The following is a 23,327-nucleotide window of genomic DNA, read 5'->3' as shown; positions in this document are numbered from 1 at the left end:
TTGTTAATATGAATGTGTCACTGCCCTCAGGTAAGGACCACCAGCTAGGTGACAGGTGCCATGCCAAGGAGAGTATTTTCACTATCCTTTATTTGTCGCCTGAGTTTATTCAGAAATTGGCTCTCTACTGAACATCTACCTGCACCACGCTAAAGAAAAGTTATCCGTGCCACATTAGATCCCTTTTCGAACTGCTCACACACACACACACACACACACACACACGTGCGTGCACACACACTCCCCTCCCTTCAGAGAAAGGGAAGTCCCCAAATGGCATGTTACAAAGAGAGAGAAACAGCATCCCAATGCAAGATTTTTTTTTTTTTTTTTTTTTTTTTACAATGCAAGGGGGCTTTACTTTAAAATCTTTACAAGACATCCTTCATGTTTGCCAATGACAGGAGAAGGGAAAGGAAGTAACTGTACTTTGCAGTCTGTCTCTGTTAACTTTTGATTAGCTTGGGGATCAGAAGTATTGTTTTGATTTATCACAGTGGATGGCACAGTCCTACCCACTCCCCACTGACATACTGACACAGATCCATAAATCAACAGGTCGAACAGAGATGGTGCTGGAAAACCCCACACAGTCAAAGAAGGCAGCTGGGGAGAGACACCAAGTCTGCCCACAGACCTGAGGATGACAATACCAGCTGTGCCCAAATTTCCTGGCCCCCAGGTCAACACAGACCTCTGCTGGTCCATTTGTGTGAATTCCTTATTTATGTATGGTTCATTTTGTTTCAAAATGGATGAAAACATTAATTAAGTCATACTTAAACATTTATTTCACAGAAAAAGAGGAATACCTCAATTTTTTAAATGTACAGAAATAATTCACAAAGGAACACACATGGCCAAAACCTCATGAAAAAAAATTATACTTACTTTTAATTAGTTAAAATTAATTAAATTTAATTAGTTTAATTAAACTAGTTAATTAAACTAGAAATATAATAGTCAAAAACTAACTTCAAATGAAATAATTTTTACCTATCAAACTGGTAAAAAAAGATTTTAAGAGGGAAAAAAAAAAAAAGATTAGAAAGCAAACATCCCCCCACACAATGCTGATCAGAGAATAAACTGGTTATCATTTTTTGGATGGAATTTAGTAGTCCGTAACAAAAAAAAAAAAGTTTTAAAATGTACACACACTTTAGCTAGCATATACACTTATAGGAATTTATTCTCTGACATAATTGGCAACTATTCTAAGATATATGTACAAGAACAACAGTGTATGGGGACACCTGGGTGGCTCGGTCAGTTAAGCCGCTGCCTTTGGCTCAGGTCATGATCCCAGGGTTCTGGGATCGAGTCCCACATGGGGCTCTTTGCTCGGCGGGGAGCCTGCTTCTCCCTCTGCCTCTGCCTGCCATTCCCTCTGCTTGTGTGCTCTCGCTCTCTCTCTGACAAATAAATAAATAAAACCTTTAAAAACAAAAACAAAAAATAATAATAAAAACAAAAAACTTAAAAAAAAAACAAACAAACAACGGTGTCTTTTAATACAGACTGTTTCCCATTAATTGCCAAGTGGAAAACACAATGGATTAGCTCAGGATGATAACGCATGCACATAGCAGAATACTAAACAGACATTAAAAAGTACTTTTGTGTAAACAATTAGTTGGTTTATGTGGAATCTTTTATTTTGTTACATATTTCTATAGCCCATAAGAATTTTTCCAATGAACACACATTATTTCTATAATTGGAAGAAAACAAAGGCAACGAAGAGCTGGAGGAATATTTTTATTGGTATAAAAGACAGTCATAATACTACTGACAACTGAATAAAGCCACTTAAAGAAAGTATGGTTTAAGATGACACCATTTTTTTCTTTTTGGGTTTTTTTAAAGATTTTATTTAAGAAAGACCATGAGCAGGAGGAGGGGCAGAGGGAGAGCAGGGAGCTAGACGTGGAACTCGATCCCAGGACCCCAAGATCATGACCTGAGCCAAAGGCAGAGGCTTAACCCACTGAGCCACCCAAGTGCCCCCACCATCTCTGTTTTAAACATAAGAATACAGGGGCGCCTGGATGGCTCAGACGGTTCTTCAACTCATGTCATGTCATGATCTCTGGGTCCTGGGTTTGAGTCCCACAGCAGGCTCCCAGCTCAGCAAGGAGTCTGCTTCTTCCTTTCCCATTGCTTGTGCTCTGTCTCTCTCCTTCAAACAGATAAATAAATCTTTAAAAAAAAAAAATTAAACATAGGACTACATGAAGAGAAAAATTACCTGATTCTAAATACACGAACCCATTAGTAATGGTTTTCTCTGAGAAGTGGGATTACCCATCATCTTACTTTCTTCCTCCTGCTTTGCTGAATTTCCTGCCCTTCCTCCGCTGACTTAGTATAATCTCTGAGTAAAAATGGATGTGGGTAGGGAGACCACATCAGTCTCCAGCATGAAAGCCCCAGCATGACTGAAGGGAGCCAAGGCCGGCTGACACTCCTCCTCGTGCCATCAGCATCATCACACTCATTTTTTTTTAAAGTACATAGCTTTCTCATTTTTATTGAGAATCTAACCTTATAATTAGGAACGGGGATGAAAACGTGTTGTTATACAATTTCTACTTCAGCTGGTCAAACCTTGGTTCCCAATCGGAATTCACTTCAGTGCCTGACACTCAAAACCCAAACATTGAGATGTGCCCGCGCTCTGCTGAGTGTTAACTACCAGTACGAGACCTCGAAAGCACTGCAGCACCAGGAGAACCAACCAGAATCCCTTCCTTTCCCTCAAAGATAATGCAAAGGCAGGTAAAACTCCCACTCTAGCTCAGAATCAACAAATGATATGCAACAAATCTATTTCCAAAATCTTTATAATAACCAAAAAATATTTTCATATAATCAATAATTTTTCCTGACTCAATCTATAAAACAGTCCCTTTTAACAAAGCAGAGGTACCTGATTACATATATACAGACAATTTTTACTCATTAACCTTCAGCTGGAAATTCCCTACTTGGAGAAGAAGAACTCAAGGAGGAACTCATCCACCTCAAGCACAGGGCTAGATGCTTAATGTGTTCTTTTATTTATTTAACCTTTGCAAGAACCCTAGTACGAAACAGTACGAAGCCCCTTTTTTAAAATAAGACACTAGGGAAGGTTGGTAATTTTACTAGAATACTAAAGTCACTGAAAGTCTGAGCCAAGATTCAAACCTGGTCCCCTCACTAATGCCTCCATTTCAATTTTCCTCTTTCCAAACCCTTCCTCCCACCCTCCACCTTCCCTCCGTTATCCAGACCAGACCTCCTTTCTGCCCTTAACCACCGTGCACAGACTGGATGTTAACTCTTTGTCAAACAAAACATCATCTTCATGCCACTCAACTTCCATTCAATTTAATCCAGTCATTTTGAAATAGCCATAAAATCAAAATTCAGTACACACTCCAATTTAAAAATGCATCAAAATTAAAGCCTCCTGACACATAAAGGACGTTTTGCAAAGAACAAACCAAACTATTAAACGTGCTGACTTCATGGGCTGGGAGTGAGAGCTTTCACTTAGCTTCCTTATCATTGACTTGCTCTACTCTACATGCGCTAATTCAAAATCATAAACCGAAAAACTTCTCATTCAGTTACTGCAAAGGTCCATCGTTCAAATCCTCAGTTGCTGGCCTGTGAGGTCCTTATCCGCTCTCAACTAGAGTAAACCAACTTACTCTGAAAGAAATCACTCCCCGGAATTAAGACAGGGCACCGCAGATGCCTCCTCGTACTGAACCAACTCTGATTCAGAGGTAGGTCTTTTCTGCATCCAAACAGCCCCCACAAAATTACGAGTCTACAGGGATAAAGCCATTCTGTTGGCTGTTCTCTGGACTTGCCCTTCAAAGAGCTCTAACACATTATTAACAGTGGGACAGAACCTCTCCTGGAGGCTCATGCTCCTGAGGCTCCTTTCCACCTTTATTTCTCTGGGGATTTAGCTTGTTGGAATTTCCAATATTTTGATCTATACATCATTTCCCATTTTCCCCGTCTATTCCTGAAAGACAAACAGTATCTACTACCATTTGTGAAGACTAACAAAAGGAGTAAAGGGGAGGGGGGAGGCTCACATCTCTACAAACCCAACAGGCAGAGCGTCTCTGTAAGTAAACAGCAACTCAGCTTGCAGAAGTCAATTTCAGGATTTCCGCCCCCACACAGTTATTCTAGGTTTTTAGTTCAAAATACAGCCCATACTCTCTAACATTAGAAGGGAAAGAAATTCTAAGCAAAAATGAAGACCGGTAAATCTTTTTTAAAAGTACTCAACTACAGGGCGCCTGGGTGGCTCAGTGGTTAAGGCCTCTGCCTTCGGCTCAGGTCATGATCCCAGGGTCCTGGGATCGAGTCCCGCATCGGGCTCTCTGCTCAGCGGGGAGCCTGCCTTCTCCTCCTCTCTCTCTCTGCCTGCCTCTCTGCATACTTGTGATCTGTCTGTCAAATAAATAAAAAATAATAATAATAAAAAAAATAAAAGTACTCAACTACAAATACATATTACAAATGTTTTTAGTCCTCTATAAGATCATACAAGTGTTTTTCTCTTATGTTCAAGTTCAACTAATATTTACTGAGCCATATTCAACTCTAGCAAGTAATTTCATAAACGTCTTCTTATTTTGGGCCAAATAAACCTATGAGGAGCTTGCTATCCTTATTGAAAAGTAAGACAAGGAAGAAAAGGACAGCCTCGCTTGGTGTATGAGCATTTCAGTGAAAATATTTAATGAAAGTTACATCTTCCTAAGTTATTAACTCTGCTACCTGGAAAATACCACACCTTCTTCTTGGTATGTTCACATCCCAGCCATTCTTGAGCTACAGAATTAGATAGTTGGAGGGCTTGTTAAGGACCGTTAAAACTGCCACCCCTCGGGGCACCTGGGTGGCTCAGCAGGTTGGGCCTCTGCCTTCGGCTCAGGTCATGATCTCGGGGGTCCTGGGATCGAGCCCTGCATCGGGCTCTGCTCGGTGGGAAGCCACTTCCCCTCTCTCTCTGCCTGCCTCTCTGCCTACTTGTGATCTCTGTCTGTCCTGTCAAATTAATTAATTAATTAAACAAACAAAACAAACCAAAACTGCCACCCCACGGAGCTAACTCCCTGGAGGCTACAGACGAAAACGGATCTTTAGCACCAACTACTTCACTGCTCAGATTGCTTTAGAAAACCAAAGGCTTCTTTTTAGAACTATTTAAATACATCACTGTATCTAAAATATTCTGAATATTCTAGAATAAGAGAAATACAGGGGAATCCAATGGGTGGTGGCACGTTTTACTACAATAAGCAAACTTGTACGCAATCCTAAACTACAAATTTAAAAATTAAACAGGTGCGCTTCTCAAGCCTGGTAAACGACCAGCAATAAATATTTTCGGCTCAGCAGGCTACGTGGCCCCGGTCGGAACTAGTCAATTCCGCCAGCACAGGCCGCAGCAGCCATCGATAACACGCAAGTGAATGAGTGCGGGAGTGTCCTCATACAACTCGATTCATCAGCTGACATCTCCGTTTCCTATCATTTCCATGTGTCATGAAACATCTGATTTTTTTGTTTAAAAGAATGTAAGAACCACTTGTAGCTGCAGGGCTGCAAAGAACAGGTGGCAGGCTGCGTGTCCCTGTGACCCCGGGCTTTTTCTCTAGTACTACCCTCGTGCGGGTTAGAAGCTGGAAAGAAGAGCTGAATAGTGCTTTCTGGAAAAAACGTTCTACAGGATCAGCTGACTGACTTTTCTACTCTCTCTTCTCTTCTTGCCTCCATTTTTAACTTAGAAATAATCTGAAATTAGAAGCGTTGAGCTAGCAAAGACGAGGGGATGCACTTGCTAACATCAAATGCTAACGGTACAGACAATTAAAGTCCTTTCATTATACAGAAATAACATCGATTTTAGTTGAAACACAATTCTACATCTTCCTGCCTTCCCCGACTCAAAAGTTGTTGCCTACATGAATGTCATGCAAATAGAACCAGGGAACTATCGGTTTTCGGGACACGTGGGTGGCTCAGTTGGTTAAGCACCTGCCTTTGGCTCAGGTCATGATCCCAGGGTCCTGGGATGGAGCCCCCCCCCCCCACCTTGCTCAGCAGGGTGCCTGCTTCTCCCTCTGCCTGCTCTTCTCCCTGCTTGTGCTCACTCTCTTGACCTCTATCAAATAAATAAATAAAATCTTAAAAAAAAAAACAAAAACTATCAGTTTTCATTTGTAAGAATGAGGCTGGGGACAGGTCGGGGGAGGGAACACTATAAAAAAGATTAACAATACTAGATTTTCAAAAGCTAGCGAAAAATATATACTTTTGGTGGTTATGTAAATTAGTGGAATCCTTCTGGAGGTCTATTAGCAAAATTCGCCAGAGATGAAAACGTACATAACTTTGGACTTAAGAATTACACTTCCAGAAATTTATCTTAAGAAGATAACCAAACAAGTGAGCAACCACGTATAAAAGAGTGAGTTTCATACTCAGAAGAACTGGTAATATCATGAAAAGATTAAAACTATTTAAGGGTTCAACAGGTTCAACAGTGGAAGGAATGCAATGGAATTCTAGGGGGCCGTAAGAAATAATGACAGAGATGAAACAATCTGACATGAATATGTCCACTACATACTGAAAGAGAAAATCCCAACACAAAGCCATATGCGCTGTTTTATCTCAATGGCGTGCGGTGTCTATATATGGTGTTTGTGTACCCACCAGTGTACGGGACAGACGGAAGAAAAACAGAGGAGCAGAGACTTAGAAGAATGTTCACCAAAATATTCACAGATGATTTTTTACTTTCTTGTTTATAGCTTACGGTATTATTTACATTACTGTACAATGAGCATGTATTACATTTATAATTTAAAAAAGACTTATTGGAATGCACACCAAGAAGGAACCCTAATGAAAACAAGGAATCTTAAGTGATAACGGGGCGTGAGTACGGGTCCATCGAATGACTAACAGAGGCACCAGTCTGCTGCCATAGCAGGGGAGACGGTGGTGTGGGGAATTCTCTGTACTTTTAGCTCAGTTTTGCCCTCAACCTAAAACTGCTCTAAAAAAACAAAAAACTTACTAGAACAATTCATAGGCAAACCACCCAGAAGTTCATCTCATGGGAAGCGATCTGAGACCCATGAAGTGAATCTGAAAGGCTTTTGTCAGAAGTGGTTAGAATACTGCAGATGGCTTGGTGTGTGGGGGGCAGGCACTCACAGCAGCTACCCTGGCTAGCAAGCAGTTCCTCCCCAGAAACTGCTCAAAGAATGCTCTCCTCTTAGGAGAATCTGACTGTTTTGTGCATTCACCCTGAGGATACTTGTCTCTCTTCTGTTGTTTCTGATTTAATAGAATGTTTTCAGTGAAAGCTTAGAGGACTTAAGACTGTGTTAGATAATCAAGGGCTCAAGAAAAGCAATTTAACACTTTGTCTTAGATTAGCTTGAAAATGGAGTTCTAGCTGGGGCAAGAGACCAGGCTGCTAAAAAGATAAGCCGGTTTTAAAGGGGCTTTAATGCAAGAACAAGTGCCAAGATGAGATTTTAATGATAAGCAGTTCTTGTTAATAAGAGGCATTCTGCTGCAAGTCTGAGGCTAAGACCAAGGTTGGAATAAATTAATAGGGATATACTAAATTTTACTTGGCGTTTCTTTTTCTCTAAAAGAAATATATACATTCTAACTGATGCTTTCTATAGTTTGCCTAACACACACCTCTACATACATGTCAGATCCTATCTATTTCTATTTTAACAGAACAGAAGGCTTACAGGTTTCTGTACAGAATACATACCCTGTAGTCCAAACTACCTGAATGACATCCAGTTGTTTTTTAACTTTAAGAAGGAAAATGACAAGAACTAAATCTTTAAAACTAACAAGAACTGGCCATGTCGTAGGATTCACCAACTGTAGTATAACAAACAGAGTACCTTAAGTTAACAAGGCAGTATTAACGCATTTATAAGTAGAAATCCAACCCCTAATAGGTCATGGCTCTAAATTACAATGTTCACCAAGCTGAGTATGAACTCATACTACACACGAATTTCAATACAAATGAAGCTTAATCTACAAAGCGTAGTGTTAATCATTTACATACTATGCCCAAAATCTCCCAATCGTTATGTTGGGTAAAACAGATACAATAAACTTAGGGTAATATTAATATTCATGACATTTGTTTAAGCTTAGCATTATACACATAGAACTAAGCAATGCATTTCCTGGTTTCTAGACATTAACCTCACTAAGACTGGCAGTAACCTGGGGGAACACATTTGTCAGTTCCCTTGGGAAATTTCTAAAATTAAAAATGTCGTTCACTTGGGGGCATAATTTTGTGGTCAAGACATTTTTAATCATTCAGGCGTTATCTTGAGTAATTAGTATCATTTTTTGGCTGGGCAGTTCTTCTACAAATACAGTACTCTTCTACCTCAGAAATAGTGAAACAGCATAATGTGATTATTCTCATGCTAAATCCTCATTTCCTAAGGCCCCCAGGCGTTAACTGTCATCAGATTTACTGTAAGGGACTCACAACAAACAAACTCAAAATTACTGGAAGAAACTGCAGGAAATCTTCAAGTTAAGAAACACTGCTGGTCACACTGAACACAAGAGCAACATACCTCAGATGTACAAGTGTCACAGAACTTCTCGATGGAAAGTATCCAGACATTTCCTGGGCAGATTTTACATTTAGGCCTGTGTATGTTTACGTGTGAAAGAGATGTGAGTCAAATTCGAGACCATCTGATAGAAATGCTTTTCTAATCGCCAAAAAACTTCCCTTGTTTTGAAAAGGAGCCACACCAGCTGAGATCCTATCAGAACAAGAGCAGCTTCCCCAGAGCACCTGATCTGAACTAAATTGCACGTAAATGCTGAACTTGCACCCAGGGCTCCAGGAAATAGCTAGAACCGGCTTTATCTTCCCAGTATCGTAGGTATTTTTTATTAACCCCATCTTTAAATTGAGGGTTTGGGGCCCAGAGGTTAAGAACCAGAGAGTCACAAAGCTAAAGGAAGGATCTCAAGGCAACGCCTCACTGCCAGGCAGGAGGCAGGGGTTCTGGCTCTGCACGAGCAGCCCGGAACACGGGAGGAGCAGGGCACCTCCGCTCCTGACAGCGTCACTGGGTAAGGAACAGCTAACGCGCCGCGCTCCTCCAGCATCCTCGCCAGAACGTGAAATCAACGAAACTGCAAGTCTTCTGAGGAGTCCGAAGCGCTAAATATAAATGCGCCACGAGCTAAATATATCCAGCTCGGAATATTCCAGCAACACAGAGATTATCTCCGAAAACACGGAGAAGACCCTAGCGGTGTTTTATTTGTGGCCACCTTGGAGTGCCTTTTACGGTGTCTGTCCGCAAGCCTGCAAAGCGACCGACCAGAGGCTCAGCCCTCAGCGGAACACCCTGAACAAGGTCATGTTCAAAAGCAGATCTGGCATTTATTGTTGAGGACAGCCAAGCCGCTTCAAAAGACAGATGTCCACAGCAGCTGTGTCCAAAGAAACACGTTTTCTCTTTAATAAAAATATTCTTGAGGGGCCCCTGGGTGACTCCGTCAGTGGAGCACCCAGCTCTCGGTTTCGGCTCTGGTCATGATCCCGGGGGTTGTGGGATCAAGCCCCAGGTCAGCTCCCGGCTCAGCAGGGAGTCTGCATCCCTTCTTCCTCCAGTCCCGCCCCTCCCCTCCCTGACCCTCCCCCCTCTCTCTGGCTCTCTCCCTAAAATAAATAAATCTTCCAAAAAATATATATTCTTCGCTTCTCAGCCTTTTGGTTAAGATCAAGTGTAGTGAAAAATACATATTCTTGATTTTAAAGCACATACTAAGATGACTTTTAATATCACAATGTCAAATCCTTAGAGAATAAAACCATTTCTCAAAAAATGTACAGAACACTGATAAAGAGCCAGAATTCTTACCTCCCACATGTACACATTATTCTTAACCTGAGATCTTTTTTTCTTATCACCAACAAATGGCCCAAACTTTTTGCCTTTTAAAATTGGCTTAGTGGCCCAGACACCTGGAAAATAAAAGCAATATTTTTATAATGTTATTGTAGCTATTTTAAAGATTGAAGCATTAAAGTCAATTCTGTTTCACAAAATAGTTAAAAGGCTAGCAAGATAATGTCAGGTCAATGGAGAGCAAGTCAAGTCAAATGAAATCAAGTCTTCCACAAAGATTTTTATTTATCTTCTTTATATTCTTCTGTAGTTCCCAAATAGTCTGTAAGAACCGACATTGTTTTATCAGTAGGAAAGAAATGGTTTATATTTGTTTCTATTTTTCACATGTAAAATTACCCTGACGGTACAATCACAAATCCCCGGAGAACAGCACAGTCACAACTAAAGAGAAAAAGATGAGAAAGGAATGAAACTAGAAATAATTCAAAACTCCTCTTTCTACTTTTCTACAGCTTTCAAATGGTCTCCGATGAACACGAATTGCTTTTATAAAGGCTTGGAAATGCCGATTTATGAATGGTATTTTTGAAGTTTGTTTGCTCAAAGTGGAACACCCTCTCCCCTCCAGCTAAGTCACTGAAACCTAAGCCGCTCTAACAACGCACTCCGCAGAGCTTCCAACAGCCCAGAGCTACTCCTGCCGCTGTCCTGCCGTCCTCCTCGGCTGTTCCTGGGTTCCGGGCACTGACCGGAAGGCAGGCGGACGAGCTGAAGCAGCACCGGGCCAAACGGCGGGAGACAGCCCTGGCGTCAAGGGAACCAGCACGCAGAGGTGATGCTCACTGACAAGAGCCCTTTGGACATGCTCCCGCATCTTCTGCTCTCAGAAGATGCACAGAAGGAAGGTGGAGGCTGAGCCAGTCCTTTCCAGCTAGGAGGTTCAAATTTCCCTCTTCTGCAGGTCTATGAATCCAATTTCTAACAAAGCTAACAATCAATTAGTGGAGCGAACAGTCAGCCACCTCCGTGTGAATGATACAATATAACTGCTCAAGTAATTTACTGAAAAATTCTTCAATGAGAATTAGGAAAAGCATTTTAACGCTTTATTCACACACGCATACACATAAACAGGAATCTCAGAAATACACCTTAAAAAAAAAAGGGATACAAACATGATATATTCCGAAACTATACTTTGACTAAATTTTTATAATTTGCTTCCTTATTAGCCTTCTGTCTAAAGATTAGGGCACAAAAACAACACTGAATATGTAAAAGCTGGGTTTGTGCTCAATGGGAAATTCCAGCCAGAAGCATTCAGATCCACTCAGGTCGTCATTCATTCAAGTGCTACTAAGGTCCAGAACGTGTCAGGTACTGGAGACAGAGAGAGGAAAGAAACGAAGGCACTCGCTATCAATGAAGGGGGCAGATGGGAAAACCAATACAAAACAATGAAATTAAATCTAACAGCGCACTCACACTCAAGTCCCCGTGAATCAGAGAGGAGGGACCAGCACGCTCAGTAGGAAGAAGAGCCCCGAGGAGACAGTGGGAGGGAATACTCAGGCGAAGTCACAAAGGACGGTGGGCGGGCGAGTGGATATTTCTGGTTTAGTTTTACAATCTCTGTGCACCCTGGATTCTTGACTGGAAAATGCAGAAATTCCACCATGATCTTCTAAGTCTAAGTGTAAATCTGTCACCTTGATGATGACCTTCCTACTTTACATGCTCCCAAAGGATGCCTGGATACAGGCGGCTCTCCCTTCCCCTCCCCGTCTCCTTCGGGGACCCCGGTCCTCACCAATCCGAGTCCTGTCCACAGCAGACGGGAAAAGCCTCACTTCCTCCGGAAGTCCTCGGAACACGTGTTCAGGTACCTCGGCCAGGCTCTCAGCAGCTGCAACAGCCTCAGTGATCTGCAAGTCAAGAAACAGAAGGATCAGAGCAGAGGGAAGCAGACCTGGTTAGGGTTTTCTTTTTCTGGTCCAATAAGCAAATATGCAAAAATGCAACTGACACCTGACACAAGAGGACGGAGCTGTGGAGGATCTCAGAAGCTGCCGTGACAGTGGCTCCCGCGTCTCTGAAGGAAACTACTACCCCCTTCATGCACATCTGTGTCAACCTACTTCGTTCCAGCCACCTACAGTCATTTTCGAACTATGTAAGTATCTGGCACCACACTATTTTACACTCCCACAGAATCTGGAAGTAAAATACAGCTTAAGCTTACTTTGAAGTCAAAGGCTACCATCAGCATTTTAGGACACTTAAAAAATAAAAATCAATACTCCCTACTTAATACTTTCGGCACACATCGCGAAGAACCTGCCCGCCACCTGGCCCCCGCCCCATCTACGCTTTCATCCCTCCGGGAACAACACCTGCTTTCACGGAGCCTTCAAAATTCCAACCAGAACACTGCAACTTTTTCTGGGCCCTCAATGGAAATGTGACCTTTCTAGGAAACTGTAATTTACCACTTCTATCAAGTCACTAATTAACGAAATCACCAGAATATCACGGTCTTAAGAAACAGAATTTTATACATTACCACCCAGTTTTCACTTTAATCTTAAGAAATAAGATTACGATTAGGTATGAATATAAGGAAACAGAAAGAAAGGGGAAATCTGAGCCAACTGGTAAAACATGACTGTGACTATAAAAATAACATTCAGTCAAAGTGCCTTTTCACTGTTATCCCATATACTCCAAGAACTGATCACACCACCACTAAGAATGAAGGGTTCTACAGTCTAGATGTATTTCACTGCAAGGGAATCATTTCTAAAGGACTTTCAAAGAAATCAAAGTAGGCAAAAAGCAAACTCCAACCTAAAGAGGTTAATCTTCCCACAGTGAAGCTTTTACAGCTTTTAAGAATGTTTTGTGCAAAGATGAGAATATCATTCAAATGTGTGTACTCCCAACATTTCGAATTTTTTTTTTTAAAGTATCAAGCTGCTTCAAGAGAAACAAATCCCACGGCAGTGAGCAACTCATCATGAAGGTCTCCTCTCTGGTCTGCTCTGAGTTGGAATGCACACAAGTGGGCATCTACAGACTGAGATCCGTTTCTCCAGAAGAGCAATGCCGACAGTACAGACCCTTCAGAAGCACGAATGCTTTGATCCTGCTGTCCACGGCTTGGTCCTGACAATATCACCAAGCACAAGCTAAATGCCTTCCAAAACACAGGAGTATCAAAACTGCCCCCAGAAAATGGGTCTTATGGTATTTTTAATTAGCTAAAATGTGAATAAATTTAACACACAAATTTCTCACTTCTAAATATAGTACTCTCGTTTTTCAAATTTTGATCTATAAACAGTTATTTTGGCGGCAACAACAACAAAAACCTTTTTTTTTTTTTTTCCAGTGGAGGAAAAGGTATGAAATTGGTCGTTGGTATCCTAGGCTACATAATAATTATTTTTAGCACTGATAAATTAAGCAATATTAAGAAGTACTTAGCCAACATTAAAAAGCAGTGTGAGAGAATTTTCCTCCCCTTCCTCAGATGGGTCCCTAGCCTAAGATTTAAAAGGATTTGACACCATTTAACTTCCCTGAGAGCTCTGAAAAGACAGTGTGTCAGCTATTCTAACTGATCCTCCTAGGCACTATGACAATAATATTAACAAGCTGGTATTTCCTGAGAAACTCCTCCGGGCCTCAGTGCAAGGCACTGTACTAACAGTCTTCCACGCATGATGGCATTTATTCCAAACAGCCCAAGGGGCAGGGACTGTCACTGCAGCCCCCTCCCCCAGCTTCTCCCCAACCATCACCTACCCCCCAGCCCACACAATGGAAGAAACTGAAGCTTAGGGAAGTTGTCTAAATTCCTCAAGGCCAGGATCTGAACCTCTGCCTGTCTGACCCTGAGCCCAAGCTCATATCCACCGTGCCATTTCCAGTTAAGATTCTCCTTGATACGGTCTAAAGATCTAATGTAAAACATGGTTAACTACAGTTGACAGCATTGTATTATAGAACTGAAATTTGCTAAGAGAGTAGGACTTAAATGTTCTCCCCAAAGACAAATAAATATGAGCGATGATGGATATGTTAATTAACTGGATGGTTATACATATATCAAAATACCATGATGTACACTTTAAATGTCTTTTAATTTGTCAATTATACCTCCATGAAACTGGAAAAAAAAGAAAAGACTGTGCTAGAAAAAAAAATCTGAGAACCTGTACCCTAAAACCTCCATTCTTTAACGGAAGTGTCCACAGGAGATGGCTCCTAAGGAAGGGTATGGAATAGGGAATGGTCATTCCCACAGGAAATTTGTAACTCGAGTATAATATGGAGACCACGTAAGTTTACATTTCTGATATATCTATGAATATAAAAGACCTCAGTAGAGCTGCCACTGCAAGAAACGTAAGACAAATTCCTGTGCATCTATTTATCCGCTTTCAGTGAACCCGTTTTTTTTTTTTTTAAAGATTTTATTTATTTATTTGACAGACCGAGATCACAAGTAGGCAGAGAGAGAGGAGGAAGCAGGCTCCCTGCAGAGCAGAGAGCCCGATGCGGGGCTTGATCCCAGGACCCCGGGATCATGACCTGAGCCGAAGGCAGAGGCTTTAACCCACTGAACCACCCAGGCGCCCCTGAACCCATGTTTTTAAATTTAGGCTCATTTAACTAGTAGAGGAAAGCTTCTTTTCTGTTTATTTTAGTGTCCTTTGCACAAGACTCAACTAAATTTCAGGGACCTCAAACCACACCAAGTCAACCCCAGCCAGGTCTAAGAACTTCCTCTCTCCTTTCCAGCTGCAGTGCCTATGGCTGGAAATTGCCTCTCCTTTTCCTTGTTTTTCCTTCGCAGCTCTTACCACAATTTTAAGTAATTATTTGTATAATTATGTGTTTAATGTACCTCCCCTGATAAACCACAATGAAGACAGATGGTGTCTATCTTATTCAATGTTGCATTCCCAGGGCTGAGCAGTACACACTACATGTTTGTTGTCGCTTAAATACTTGAATGAATAAATAATTCCTGTAAATGGACTTAACCCTTTTTTAGAAAAAGGAGGGCTAGAAATAAATAAAATAGGAGGGTCATCAATCAGAAAGCATTTTTTTCGACGTGTGCCTGAATTTCTTGAATTTGAGGGAGGTATATTTCTAGGTCAATAAAATAATTCTTTTTTAGAAAATGTGATATATGCTCTCAATTCCAAGCAGTCAATTTACAAGTAAACCTTTGGAACAAAAGAATATTTAAAAGAAAATTTCTCTCCTCCACACACTTTTATAAACGGGGATCTCATTTACACATACATACATATACATACAGAGGAATATCCTTATAGTATTAGATATAATATCACACTCTAAATAAGGTCATCTTCGTTCTTACACTAAAGATCACAACTTGATCCTGGGAATATTTCCCAGATTAATTTCTTTCTAAAAGAAACTGCAGCATCTACTCAATGTCTGAGTCCCTTCAAAGAGCCCGCCAATGTTTTAAGCTATCTCATTTGCCTTAACAATGTGTCACTCTGGTGAGGAAGACAGACAAAATCAAGCAAGGATAGACAATGCCTGGAACTTCTTGACAGTCTGAAGAAAAATCAAGCACAAGAAGGGGACATGGTGACAGAGATGGAGAGTGTGCTATTTTAGACAAGCGCTTCAAGCAGCAGCATCTCTAGAAGTGGAAAGGGCATCGTACGAGAGATGGGGGGCAAACACACCCAGAAAGGCAATCAGCAAGGACACGGGTAATCCAGCAAGCTTTGTGTGCTCACAGAACAGACAGGCAAAAAGACCAATGTGTCCGGAGCAGAGAAGGTAAGGGGAAAGCGGCTGGAGCGGAGGTGGGAGACGCAGGCAGGGGTAGTTCCCTAGGAGAGATGAATCCCCTGCTGGACTGCACAGACTAGGAGGAGTAGAAGGCGACCAACCAGAGGCCAAACTGCCAACTCCAGGAAACCTCGGCTGCTCCTTCCTCTGGGGTGGCCAACAGCAACCCAGCACCCCATCCTTGCTGAACCCCAGAATAAAAGGCATGTTCCCGTGTCAAGGGTTTCTGACACTGATCACTGTGGTAAGCACAGGGGACGTTAGAAGGACTTCCCTGCTTTCCTGTTATGTAACAGGAAACACGGCCTACTGAGGGATAGCCCCCAAACGTGTATCAGTGAACTAACTGATCTCGAGCTATACAGGTTAAATCGGATGCATTACATTTAAGCTAATTTAGTAAATTACTCAGTTATTATCAACTAAGCTCATTTAAATCAATGTCTCCAACTCCCTAACTCAAACCCAAAGAAAGTCAGTAGCCCCTCCCCTCCCCAATTCATAGCAGGAGAAGTTCTCCTTCGTTCCTTCAGTCCAGCACTGGACTAACAAATACTTCCCGAGAGCCTGCCCCAGGCTGGCTCTGGGCTGCGCTGTGAAGATAGGAAGGTCAATAAAGCTGATCCAGGCTCCGCCCTCACCGAGCTCTTTAGAAGAGCCCTCTCTTCCTTTCCCTAATACTGAGTATCTTCCCTGTGGCCCATGCTGGATGGTGAGGGCAGCTCAGGAGCAGGACATCACTGCTTCCTCTGAGCCAGGCTTTCTGCTCATCACCTCTTTTCATCTTTGCACCACTCCGGGAGCGGGTACTTTCACTTTCCAGACGAAACTGAAACCTGCCCCCAGTCCCAGCTCTGGAATCCATCTGGATTTTGTCTTGGGCACAAGGGTGGGTTTTCATGGTAAGGGTTTCACTGTGCATCGCTAAAGGAGAACAAGCAAAATATATCAAGATAAACTGGGATAAGTAGCTTCAAAGGCAATTAAAGGCAACTTCTTGTCTGTGCCCCCTTCAAGCTCCTGCACAGGGAAGGGAAAGGAAAGCAGCAGAGAGTTCCTCGCCTTTCCTTGAAGCACCTGCTTGGTTGAGACCAACAAGGCCAGACCCATTAGGGAGCCACCAGGCATGGCCGAGGCCTCCGCCCTACCCTAAGGAAGTCTGTTCCCACTGTCCTACGGAGCAGGATCTCCCCCCCGCAAGGCTCCATTAGCACACTCTCCACCTCTCAGGGCACTCTGCACTTTGTCCGAACTTACTGCTTGGCTTGTTTAATGGCCCCCCCACCAGGGGCAAGTTTAGGCTGCAGACACGGGGCAAGTTCTGTCACTCATCACCGCACCTGGTGCCTGACCCGGGATGCCTCGCTCCGAGCAGTGGTTGCTAGAAACAACACACACGTATCCGCAGACAAGTGCCACCAAGTCTGGGTGCACAGAGATGGCTAAAAGAGGGGCAGACTCAACAGGAGGGCGGATGAGATCAGAGAACGAGACACAAGCCAGGACAAAGCCCTCGGGATGCCACTAAGAATGGAAGACAAGGCCAGGAGCAACGTCACCGAGGCATAAGGGGCACCAAGAACATGACATCAGAAAGCAAGGGAAATGGTTCAAGGAGGGGGAGAGGTCAACAGTCAAACGCAACCAGGGAGCTCGTGGTACTGCCGTATCCTATCCCTTTCCCCAATTCCCACTGTTCCCATCATCCTTCCAATCTGAAATAACCCAGCAAACTCCTCATCCTACACATGTCCCATATGAGCCCCATGAGCCAACATGGAGCCACCTGAGGAAAGCAGCAGCGGAGACAAGACGGGTTCTGCCCATCTGACAGGGTATCCCACTGGGACCCATGAAATAAAGAGTGTAATAAACAGATAAGGAAGGGACACTATCCTATTTAGAGTAGCTGTGGGGATGGGGACAAGGGGCATCTTAGAGAAGATCACAGACACAGGCACCTGGACTTGAGAGATGAGAATGGCCACGTGTTAGGACTGAGCATTCCAGGGAAACATCCTGAGGAGACAACTTGGCATGTTCAGGAACAAAACAAGACCACTGTGGCCGAGTCAGAGTGAGCCAGGGAGCAAGCAGAACCTGCAAAGCTTGAAGGCCGGGGCAGAGACACTGGAGTGCCTCTGGAGCGGAGCGGGACACCACTGGAGCGCTTCGGGCAGGAGACTGGAGTGATGTGATGGGAAGGTTTTCTGCTTTCCAGTCTCTTCTATCATCAACTTCTCTAAACCCCTCTGCCTTCCTGATCAATCATTCAAAAAAAGCATCTGGTTCAGAAATCTTTTTAAAAACTTTCTAAATAAAACTCAGCCGTTACCCTACTGGTTTTAGAGTCTTTCAAGGTTCGAGAGAGGCAAAGTAAATTAGGTACCGGAGAGCTCGTCTCAACCTAACATAATCCTTCCCTTTGTCCAGAAGGAGAGTTCTACTGCCTCCTAGTGAGTGTGTTACTGCTGAGACAGGGGCCAAATCTCGAACTACCTTCCTCAAAAGCAGCAAACTATGGAGCCACAGTCTTTCAAGTCCATGGAGTGTGTTTGGTCTATCTACAGCTTTGGGGGGCGGTGGGGATTCTATTGGAAAAAAACCACAGAAAAATCCCGATTTTACTCTTAAAGTTCCTCCCTGGTCCCTTCAGGCACCACTCTCTGGAGGTCCTCCTATTCTTGGGGTCTTTCACAAGTCAGGCTTCCAGCTATTGGGGCTCCCAAACCACTGATCCCTCTTGCCCTCAATTCTTCTGAGCAGTCTGTATCTTCTACATCCTTCTAGGTCAAGTTCAAACCCCAGTTCATCCAGGAAGATGTTCCAAACAACTCGTAACTGCCCACTTTTCTGACTTCCTATATGGTCAGGTTTATGTTGTATGAATACAGAACTCAAGGCCTGTAGAGAATGGTCCCAAGGGGAGAGAGATGATCAGCAAAGCAATCAATGAGGGGGTTTCTCTCATAGTCCAAACAAGCAATGCCTTGGTCTGAACTAACCCACTAACAGTGCCTGACAAGTATGTTATAGGGCAGAATCCACACCTGGTTACTAGCTGAAAATGATGATGATGGTGATGATGATGACGACGACACTTGCACAGTGTTTCCTATATGCCAGGCACTGGCCTTTACTTTTATGAATTCATTTACTCTTGACCACAACCACATGGGGTGGGCACCTCTACTCGGTCTACGTAACATATAAGAGAGCAAATACTAAGGGGTCAAGTGACTTGCCCAAGGTCACATACCTAGAGTGGCCAAGCCAAGACTGGAGGTGGAATGTGAGTCACCAGACAGCAAAGGTGCAGAAGAGCTAAACAGTCCTATAACCTTTTTCTCTGCCAAAGCATTAATATCAGAATACCAAAAAATATAATCCTTCTTGCCACAGTTCCTTCTACAGTTATATAAGGAAATGTCATCCAAGTTGCAAGTTCTTTTTCAAATTTCAGAAATAATATATTTTCGGGGTGCCTGGGTGGCTCAGTGGGTTAAGCCTCTGCCTTTGGCTCAGATCATGATCCCAGGGTCCTAGGATCAAGCCCCACATCAGGCTCTCTGCTCGGGGGGGGGAGCCTGCTTCCCCCTCTCTCTCTGCCTGCTGCTCTGCCTACTTGTGATTTCTCTCTCTGTCAAATAAATAAATAAAACCTTAAAAAAAAAAAAGCAAGAATATATTTTCATTCAGAAAGACAAGGTCCCTAGACCTCATAAAAATTGCTATTTTATCTGTTAGAACACATGATTCAAAATGAGATTTAAGTGCCACCACCATTAAACATATTAATTTTCCAAACTATACATTCATTAATTGAGGTTTAAGTCCTCACACACAGCAATCATCTTACTTGGACGTCTTTTAAAGAGGTCTGAAAAATCAAGTTTGCATTTATAATTACCTATAAAAATGTAATTCTATATGAATAACATGCTAAAACAGAAAAAGTGGTTTCAATTGAGAAAAGGGGAAGATAACCTAAAATGAAGGAGAGAAAGCCATCCAAGGTTTCATCAAGTCTTTAGAAATGCAATTACAGGGGCGCGTGGGTGGCTCAGTCGTTGAGCGTCTGCCTTTGGCTCAGGTCATGATCCCAGGGTCCTGGGATCGAGCCCTGCATCAGGCTCCCTGCGCCGAGAGGAGCCTGCTTCTCCCTCTCCCTCTGCCTCCTGCTCAGCCTGCTTGTGCTGTCTCTCTCTGTGTCAAATAAATAAACAAATCTTAAAAAAAAAAAAGGAAAAGAAAAGAAGAAAAAGGAAAAGAATAAAAGAAATACAATTATAGAAAACAAAAAAATATACAAGATTTATCTGCATGGTCAGATGTCCCCCAAAAAATGTCCTCTATGAAAGGAACAAATTACTGATACGGACAACAGCATGATGGATCTCAAAAACACTGCTGCTCAAGAGGAGACCAATAGGGGCGCCTGGGTGGCTCAGTGGGTGGAAGCCTCTTCCTTCAGCTCAAGTCATGATTCCAGGGTCCTGGGATCGAGCCCCGCATCGGGCTCTCTGCTCAGCAAGGAGCCTGCTTCCCCCCTCTCTCTCCCTGACTGCCTCTCTGCCTACTTGTGATCTCTATCTGTCAAATAAATAAATAAAATCTTTTAAAAAAAAAAAAAAAGGAGACAAACACAAAAGGGCAAGTGCTAACGATTCCACTCATGTGAAATGCAGGAAAAACCAAACCTACAGGGACAGAAAGCCAATCGGTGCTTGCCAGGGGCAGGGCCTGGGCGGGGAATACTAACGGCAGAGCAGCAAGAAAGCACTGTTGGGGTCTGTTGGGGTGGTGGAAGTATTCTACATCACTGAGAGCAGTGGATATAGGCAGGTCCTTATCAAACTTAAGACCTATACACTTCAAATGAGCACATTTTAATACATAAAAATTATACCTCAAGGTTGGTTTTTAAAATAAAATAGGGGCACGCGGTTGGCTTAGTCGGTTAAGCATCCAACTCTCAGCTTCAGTTCAGGTCACAATCTTGCAGTCGTGACATCAAGCCCCACATCAGGCTCTGCGCTCTGCACGGAGTCTGCTTCCGATTCTCTCTCCCTCGCCCTCTCTCAAATAAATAAATAAAATCTATAAAGTAAAATAAGTGACTTCTACACTCTTCTCTTTAAATCATGTTCAAATGAAACTTTAATGGTCCCAGAAAATTAAGTATAAAAATACTGATGTCAAGAAAAAAAACCGTTTTTTCTTTCAAGATTTTGTTCTGACCCAACTCAAGTATTCCTCTGCTCAAAACCCTCCAACAGTTTCCCATCTCCCAAAGTCTACTCTTATCTTTAGGACGACCATGGAGCTGAACCCACACTTCCCTGCCCATCCACTGCTCCCTCATCTGCTCTGCTCAGGCACAAGGTAGCCATGGCAACAGCCAGCTCCACTGCCTACACCGCCCCCCACCTCTTAGATAGATACGCGGGGAACCGGGCAGGTGACTCCACTACACAGCACCACGTAGCATGACCCTGGCATTGGCTGCTGTGACATGAGGCTATACGCAGCATCTGAGACAGGCCGTACACACAAAAGTCTTTATTTTTCAAAATATAAACATAAGCAAGTTTTCCTGGTATTTTATTTAAATTCATACCAGTAAGTCTTTTTACATACTCCACCCAGAAAACGACCATAAAAGATTATAGGTGTTTTAATCTATTTAATTAAAGCACCTAGTTTCTTAAATATTCAACTTAATCAAAACACTGGAGAGCAACAGCCATGGCTGGCAGAAGAGATTAGATTGAACATCACTTCGCACTGAGAATGTGTCACAGTATATTCACACGAAGATGCATATTATTCTGCAACAGACTAATGATAATCACCACAGTTAATTGCTGTTAGCAGCAAAAGACATCCGAGAAGCAGAGTGCTAATACTTTAAATTCTATGAACTGCGCTTCTTTGTTTAAACTTGCAAACAAGACTCTTAGCTACTATTCTGGGAGCAAACAATGGGGGAGGGGATGAAACAAGCTTCAGTTCATTGAAACAGCATTAAATTGTGTTTGGTTAAGGAATGACTATGACTGTAATAACAATAAAGAGATGAGGACACAGAACAGGAAAACCTTCAGACCGTCTCTGGAAAACAACAGTAGTCAAATAGTTCTGAATCACATAAGACAGTACACTCTTGCAAAAAGCTGGCAGGCCCATTAAATTGCCCAACTGAAGAAACTATCCTCAAATACGGTGTTAATCTCAATAGTAAATGAGCATATTGTTATCCTCTTGCCCAATAAAGACATAGGTGATGCTCTAAAAAACGGAATAGAGATCATGTCAATGTCCAGTGGCTTTCCACTGCATTTCCAATAAAATAACAAATTCTTTCTACGGCCCTTAAGGTTCTATGAATCTGACGCCTGCCTCTCCCCAGCTTCACCTTGTCCCAGAGTCCCTGATGCTTGCCAAGCTCCAGCCCCCAGCCTGTTCGGTCTGTGTCCTTGAACCAGCAAGCTCACTCCCACCTCAGGGCCTCTGCACTCACTACTGGCTCATTAATACTGAGATCTCTTTCTTTCACTGGATCTTCATATATCTGATTCTTGGTGATCACTTGAGTCTGTTTTAATTGTTAGTCACTTCTCCAGAACAGCCTTCCCTGACCATGAAATCCGAAGAGCTTCCCCCTGCCTTCACTCATCATTCTTAACTGTATTATGGGGTTTCACTGTCTGCACAACATTTTCTACCACTTGAAATGGTCTCGTCTTCCGCTTTTCAACCGTCTCTCTCTGACTAGGTAAGCTGCAGAGCAGAGCCCTTGGCTGTCTGGTTCACTGCAGAATCCACAACATGCTGGGGGGCAGTGTGCGTAGGACGAATGAGGCAAAGAAAGAACATCCAGAATGGCGAAAATAACGCAATTACGGATGGCTTATCACAGTTCCCGGGGCTGGAGCTGCAGCACCCAGTGATTAAAGGCTGCTTTTGTTATTTTACTATATGAAACTTTTTTTAAAAGTCTGGAAGGCAAAAAAAAAAAAAAAAAAAAGTCTGGCTAAACTAAGTTTTGCTATAGGCTGCTGGCAATACTGTAGATTAGTGATCAGGACGGAGAGACGCCGCAATCATAAGCTACTATGTTCACAGAAAATTTCAAGTTATCAGGAAGAACTTGAGTTACCCAAAGATTTTTTAGGAAAAAAAAAAAAAAAAAAAAACCTAACCGTGACTCAGTAAACCAGAAATCAAGGCAGTTATATTACTTCATTAGGGCTAAAACTTACACCATGCTCTGCATCAATTGTATCTCAGTAAAGCTGGGGCAAAATGACCGATGCTATCCCCAAAACACCACAGCTCTCCTCTCTTCCCAGGCACCTGACAGGACCGCACTGCCCTCCCCACCAGCCAGCCCCTAGCACCCTTGTTTTCAGTTAGATGTGGCCAATCACTACCTCAGACGAATTACATATGAGTAGAAGTGATGTATATCAAGACCAGGCCCCCATCATATCTGGATCTTGAGCCACCGCCACA

At 42.8% G+C, this 23,327-nt stretch overlaps 1 protein-coding gene across 4 annotated transcripts in view; it reads right to left on the bottom strand.

Annotated features, from left to right (window-relative positions):
- The window catches only part of PRDM2 (PR/SET domain 2), a 116,640-nt gene that overhangs the window by 74,143 nt on the left and 19,170 nt on the right, over nucleotides 1–23,327 (bottom strand). For all 4 annotated transcript variants that reach the window (XM_032863465.1, XM_032863462.1, XM_032863461.1 and 1 more), the window contains 2 exons: nucleotides 11,773–11,887; nucleotides 9,972–10,075 (listed from right to left, as the gene is read on the bottom strand). In XM_032863465.1, the coding sequence (XP_032719356.1) occupies nucleotides 9,972–10,075; nucleotides 11,773–11,887 (219 nt within the window). The remainder of the gene's footprint in view (nucleotides 1–9,971; nucleotides 10,076–11,772; nucleotides 11,888–23,327) is intronic.

Source organism: Lontra canadensis, unplaced genomic scaffold (assembly GCF_010015895.1).
Source record: "Lontra canadensis isolate GAN:19392208 unplaced genomic scaffold, GSC_riverotter_1.0 scaffold25, whole genome shotgun sequence".
Taxonomy (NCBI): Eukaryota; Metazoa; Chordata; class Mammalia; order Carnivora; family Mustelidae; genus Lontra; species Lontra canadensis.
The sequence above is the reverse complement of the archived record's forward strand: the minus strand, read 5'-3'. Positions and strand labels throughout refer to the sequence as shown.